Genomic DNA, 7,160 nt, shown 5'->3' with positions numbered 1-7,160 from the left:
ACCACTTGTGAAGTGGCTGCTTCGGAAAATTATATTTTCACACAGAAGAACTGAAGACGACGACAACGCAATGCACACACGTTTGGAATACTAGGAGGAGCAAGTTACACGGAGGTGGGTTCACCAGAATTATAGGTTTTTTCCCCCAAAAGCAAGAAAACTTTCATACACACACACACACACAAGTCACCAAAAAGAGCAGTGCGGCCAAAAAGACGATAAAGAGGCTACCTACCAGAGAGAGAGAAAGAGAGACACAGATCAGGATCACAGGATGAGCAGGATAAGCAGCATGAGCAGGATAAGCAGCATGAGCAGGATAAGCAGGAGCTGGATGCCAGGAGGTGGAGAATGGCCAAACATCAAGAAAAATTCTAAATTTAGAGTCACCAAATTAATAGAAAATATTTTTTTTGTAAATAGCAAAATAAACGGTCCATAGGACCAATAAAAATAAGTCACGCAATAATCATAGCTTTATAGATTGCCAAAAATGAATTCTACTATACTATATGGTACTTAAGCGCGGTTATCAGCTATTTGGAAAATCAGCATTATACTCGACTCTACGCCCACACACATACACAGACACACGCACACGCACACACATGGATCTCTTTGCATTGGTGTTGGGGTTCGGCGATAAGAAAATCGAGCCATTAAGTCGCGCCGGCGATTCTATAGACGCTCAGTTGCTTTGGAGCGATTCTTTGATGCAGACGAACGTCGGAGTTTGCGGATTGTAATAAAAGAGCAAGCACAGAGAGAGAGAGAGAGAGACAGTTAATGAGACAGAGAGATATATATGCAGGTAGGAGCTTTGTATTACGCATACACTAGGGCTTGACTGTATATGTACACATTGTAACGGAGTGCTACAATGTGCTTTTAAGTTATGATTATACAGTACAGTAATTAACCGATATGTGTGCATACTACAATACTACTTTTACAGTTTGGTAGAAAATCTTCTTTATTTTTATATATGTTTTTAGTTTTCTTATTCCATTTGTCTCTATATACATTTATATTGGGAATTATTTCTTTCTTTCTTTCTTTTTCTATTTTGTCAATGTTAGTCAAAAAAAAAAATTTTCTTTTACATTATTGTCTGCCTGAATCTAGCTATGGCTTCACGGGACATATTGGGTTAACAGGGCATAGTAGTTTATGCTCCATTTTACAATGTGTCTTAAAATTTTTCTTATATATATATATATTTATATTTATTGTTAATTAGTTAATATTTTAGTGCTGCTGATGTTCATCTCCTGGTGTCAGCTGGGCGTCGCCGGGGTGGCACGCTGATACTCCCTTGCTGCTGTCTATTTCTGGGCTGCTGATGATGTTGATGGCTGCTCACAAGTCCCCAGGCAGTGAGGACTCCAGACTCCTTCGCAGTCCGGGGGGCAGGACTTTTTAGCCTTCGTTAGTGCTGGTGCTGGTGCTGGACATGCCTTTGGTTTTGGAACTTCATTAATTATTGTTATATTTTTAGTATTTTCTGAGTAAGTTTTCTCGAGTTTTTGGGTCTTCAATTCTTCCTGATATTAAAGCAAGTGGTCTAGCTCTGCATGTAGCCTTAGAGCTTTCGACCAAACCGGTGGCGTTTGCTGACCGTATATTAGCCACTTTACGTGGGCTATACGTTTGTTCAGCTTGGTATTTAGACCGCCACGGTGTTTTCCCATAACTCAATACAACTCTACTCACTCAGATATTTCCTTAGTTTTGGCAATTGTAAGTTCCATGTAATGATTCCTCGGTCTTCTTCCTCAGCCTTCCAGTCCAGTTTTCCTCCAATATGTGTTTTTTATTTCGTTAATTTGTCCAACGTTGGACGACTGTCACGGTCGCCATGTAATGGGTCGTTCATTGATAACACAAGTCTTTTGGTTTTGATTGCAGCCGTCAGGCTGAATTAGGTTTTTATTTGATTTTTATTAAATTTTTGTTTGGCGGAAATGGTTCTGCCAGTTCAACGTCTTTACAGTGTCTGCGTTGTGAGTTTTGAATATATTTCGTCTTAGGCTAAGCCGCGTAGCTGCGCTGCCGGATACGCCAGCGGCGGAGCGGCTTTCTTATGTATATCTTATATATCTAGGCTTATCGAGAGAGCGATCTATGTACTTATGTATTATGCATTTGGTCGGCGTGGGAATGCTGACCATGCACTTATACTTTGTAGCCTTCAAGTGTACGATCATGTTACATCCGCCTTGGGCCTTATTGGTTGCATAAACATAAACATAAACATAGAAACAAAGTGCTGCTATATGTTAGTATGCTATTATACTTAAATGTTCTTAATATTACATAGGCGCATACTACACCAATGGCACCGGAGTTGTTCACTTAATACTTGAAACGTATCAGCGCTAACTAATTATAAGGTATTTGCGGTATTTATTTTTAATCTTCGAAGAGCGTAAACTGGATGTAAATGTGGTTTCACTCAACCTTGACAATTGATGTATGCGTGTTGAGGTGTGTACTCATCTTAAAATCTGAGAAAAGATAAAGATTTTTTAGAAAATTCGAATAATAATTGTGGACAATATTTTTTTTATATTAGTTTATGTTTAATGCTCGTTTATGTTTCATTTGTGACGAGTGAATTTAGTGAACAGTTGAACTGGGCGCGGTAGTCCGTATTCTTCCTTTTTGGCCTTGGCCTACTAATGGTATGGTTGCCACACAATCCTCTGGGCTGCTTTCTCGGGTGCCTCCACACCACTCAGCCTATCCAGCAGATTACCACACACTTTAATCAGAGGTTACTTGGTTAATATTTCATTTACTTTCATTTCATTTATTATACTCTGTACTGCTATATCGGTAACTCCTCCCCCCTGGAATGAAGTGACGGCCACATCGAAGGAATGGCCGAAACGTAATTTAACGGAATTTCCACAGGGGTGATAATGGTGCTTCTTCTTTCAACATCAGGGTCAATATTGTGCATATGGTATTCTCGTTTGACCGCGCGTTCACACTTCCGAGATCCTTCTGTTAACACTCCGACACTCGGCCTCCTTCCGCACGCGATCTCTCAGATGATTTTTGGATACTTGGTACGCCGTTTAAACAAATCATAAAATCGGGAGAAACCAAATTTTTGTGGTATCAAATATCGCATAAATCACACTGGTTGCAAAATGAAAGGAATATAGTGATCGAAGTCACCGTGTAAGGTGACTTCACTCATACAGTGAACTTGCACATCAAGCAGCCCGAGACTTTGCAATCGTATTCTGAAACTTCAGTTTCAGATGAGCCCATAACGTTCATAACATTCATAACGTTAGCGTACATATGTTGTGTTGAATCGGCTCCGAAAATGGTAAGTCGAATCGCCCATAACGACTTCATTATAGTCTCCCGTCAATTGCTGATCAATCGAGCCGACACGGATAAGGACAAACAGAGTGCCAAGGTGCTCATTATCTACAGCACTGGAAAGCAGCACATCGTCACCTTCAAGCTGCCCATCGATGCCTTTACAGTGCAAAAGCTGTTTCTCAAGATGAACCTTCATATGGAGGATAACATCACGATTGATTGCATGGAGAATGCCGGTGGTATTATCCATTTGGTGGTCTCTGTGGGATTCGCCATCGGTGATACCATTGCCGATAAGATTGCCAAGGCGGAGGAGTTCTACAAGAAGGTGCATCAGTCCAGGGCGTCCGCTGATGCCGCTCCTCGCAACGCGGTGCCCGTTGAAGAGCCACCATCTCTTCCGTTTGTCAAGCCATCGGTGGTCTCGGTGGGCTTCGCCATCGGTGATACCATTGCCGATACGATTGCCCATGCGGAGGAGTTCAACAAGAAGGTGCATCAGTCAAAGGCGTCCGCTGGTGCCGCTCTTCCCAACGCGGTGCCCGTTGAAGTGCCACCATCTCGTGCGGTTGTCAAGCCATCGGAGACTTCGGTGGCCAACAATGGTTGCCAGCCATCTGCAACCAAAGGCAAGAAGCACAAGAAAAGACATCGCGCTCCGGGAGACACCAATGCTGACAAAGCGATATCGTCGGCGAATCAAGACGCCAATACTCCCAAGACCAAGAAACAGAAGAAGTGTCATTCTGCAGAGGACAGCAATGGTTATCAAGTTGCTGGTGCTCAAGACAACCCAGGTTCATCTGGCAATAAACAGGGAAGTCAAACCCCTACGGGTAACACCTCAAATTCTCCAAAGAAGAGCAATGGTCTCCAGGGCGTGCAACCAGCTGGAGACGCTCTCGCAAGCTCCCAGTCAATCCAGTCGAAGGACCAAGTCGCACATGCCACTGTTAGCAAGAAATCGGAAGAGACAGCTGGTGGATCTCAATCGCGGGTGCAACCGAATGTTGCATCCATACCGGCGCCAGCCGAGAAAGCAACTAGTGACACTATACCCACACCTGCAGAACGCGCAGAGAAGAGTCGCCTGCGCCGGAACATCAACTGGATAATAAGCAGGGACTTTGACGATGAAGTCATTGTGCTGTTGAGCAGCGAGGATGAGGAGACCACCGCCGCCGCCAATGGCCAAACAGAGGGAAGACTCTCCGTCGACGAGAATCCAACGCTTTTCACATATCCGCCCACCGGAACCGGTGGCCTGAGCATCACCATTAAGGACTATATGTGTCTCAAGGAAGGCACATTTCTGAACGACATAATCATTGATTTTTATCTGCGCTGGTTAAAGAATAACATCATACCAGAGGGTCAGCGCGATAGGACGCACATCTTTAGCACATTTTTCCACATGAGATTGACCACAGAGACGAGTCCCAACAACACGAAGGAGCCGGTGGCCAAGAGGCGTCACGAAAGGGTAAAGAAGTGGACACGAACCGTGAATATATTCGAGAAGGATTTCATCATAATACCATTCAACGAGAAGTCCCATTGGATACTGGCCATCATATGTTTTCCAAACCTGAAGACCTCCGTGGTTAACCATGATGTACAGACACCCGGCGAAGACATTCCAATCAAACAGCCATTGATTCTCATCTTCGATTCGTTGGAGGGCAACTCACGCGATCGAGATATTGTCATATTGCATGATTACCTCAACTTCGAGTACAAGGCAAAGTATCCGAAAGAGCGGGCGCGCATCTTCAACGGGGATAATATGCCAGGTCTCATTGTGGAGGTGCCGCAGCAGGAGAATCTCACCGATTGCGGTCTCTATCTGCTGCAGTATGCGGAGCAATTCTTCACAAAACCCATCGTTAACTATAAGCTGCCCATTAGGGAGCTGATCGATTGGTTTGACCTGCTCACAGTAACCAAGAAGCGCGAGGATATCGCCAATCTCATCCAGAAGCTGATGAATGAAGGCAATCAGCAGGGCATAACTTTGCCCGTCATAAAGTTTCCCACACTGAATGGCATAATGGTGATGGATGTGGATGACGATAAGGAATGGGACACGGAGGAAGAGAATCAAACTATAAACCAATATAGTTTTGAAACCAGAACACCGCCGAAAAGAAGGCATACACTCCAGTAAACCACTTGTGAAGTGGCTGCTTCGGAAAATTATATTTTCACACAGAAGAACTGAAGACGACGACAACGCAATGCACACACGTTTGGAATACTAGGAGGAGCAAGTTACACGGAGGTGGGTTCACCAGAATTATAGGTTTTTTCCCCCAAAAGCAAGAAAACTTTCATACACACACACACACACAAGTCACCAAAAAGAGCAGTGCGGCCAAAAAGACGATAAAGAGGCTACCTACCAGAGAGAGAGAAAGAGAGACACAGATCAGGATCACAGGATGAGCAGGATAAGCAGCATGAGCAGGATAAGCAGCATGAGCAGGATAAGCAGGAGCTGGATGCCAGGAGGTGGAGAATGGCCAAACATCAAGAAAAATTCTAAATTTAGAGTCACCAAATTAATAGAAAATATTTTTTTGTAAATAGCAAAATAAACGGTCCATAGGACCAATAAAAATAAGTCACGCAATAATCATAGCTTTATAGATTGCCAAAAATGAATTCTACTATACTATATGGTACTTAAGCGCGGTTATCAGCTATTTGGAAAATCAGCATTATACTCGACTCTACGCCCACACACATACACAGACACACGCACACGCACACACATGGATCTCTTTGCATTGGTGTTGGGGTTCGGCGATAAGAAAATCGAGCCATTAAGTCGCGCCGGCGATTCTATAGACGCTCAGTTGCTTTGGAGCGATTCTTTGATGCAGACGAACGTCGGAGTTTGCGGATTGTAATAAAAGAGCAAGCACAGAGAGAGAGAGAGAGAGACAGTTAATGAGACAGAGAGATATATATGCAGGTAGGAGCTTTGTATTACGCATACACTAGGGCTTGACTGTATATGTACACATTGTAACGGAGTGCTACAATGTGCTTTTAAGTTATGATTATACAGTACAGTAATTAACCGATATGTGTGCATACTACAATACTACTTTTACAGTTTGGTAGAAAATCTTCTTTATTTTTATATATGTTTTTAGTTTTCTTATTCCATTTGTCTCTATATACATTTATATTGGGAATTATTTCTTTCTTTCTTTCTTTTTCTATTTTGTCAATGTTAGTCAAAAAAAAAAATTTTCTTTTACATTATTGTCTGCCTGAATCTAGCTATGGCTTCACGGGACATATTGGGTTAACAGGGCATAGTAGTTTATGCTCCATTTTACAATGTGTCTTAAAATTTTTCTTATATATATATATATTTATATTTATTGTTAATTAGTTAATATTTTAGTGCTGCTGATGTTCATCTCCTGGTGTCAGCTGGGCGTCGCCGGGGTGGCACGCTGATACTCCCTTGCTGCTGTCTATTTCTGGGCTGCTGATGATGTTGATGGCTGCTCACAAGTCCCCAGGCAGTGAGGACTCCAGACTCCTTCGCAGTCCGGGGGGCAGGACTTTTTAGCCTTCGTTAGTGCTGGTGCTGGTGCTGGACATGCCTTTGGTTTTGGAACTTCATTAATTATTGTTATATTTTTAGTATTTTCTGAGTAAGTTTTCTCGAGTTTTTGGGTCTTCAATTCTTCCTGATATTAAAGCAAGTGGTCTAGCTCTGCATGTAGCCTTAGAGCTTTCGACCAAACCGGTGGCGTTTGCTGACCGTATATTAGCCACTTTACGTGGGCTATACGTTT

General features: G+C 43.0%; 1 protein-coding gene across 1 annotated transcript; it reads left to right on the top strand.

Moving 5' to 3' along the window:
- Positions 1–3,287: 3,287 nt before the first annotated feature.
- LOC117149519 (ubiquitin-like-specific protease 2) lies at positions 3,288–5,509 on the top strand. Its single transcript, XM_033316787.1, has 2 exons — positions 3,288–3,769; positions 3,920–5,509. The coding sequence occupies exons 1-2, from the start codon at positions 3,341–3,343 to the stop codon at positions 5,507–5,509; spliced, it is 2,019 nt and encodes a 672-aa protein (XP_033172678.1). The 5' UTR covers positions 3,288–3,340.
- Positions 5,510–7,160: the final 1,651 nt, after the last annotated feature.

The sequence above is a fragment of the Drosophila mauritiana genome, unplaced genomic scaffold (genome assembly GCF_004382145.1).
Source record: "Drosophila mauritiana strain mau12 unplaced genomic scaffold, ASM438214v1 U_238, whole genome shotgun sequence".
In the NCBI taxonomy this organism is placed as follows: Eukaryota; Metazoa; Arthropoda; class Insecta; order Diptera; family Drosophilidae; genus Drosophila; species Drosophila mauritiana.
This window is presented reverse-complemented; position numbering and strand designations above follow the sequence as displayed.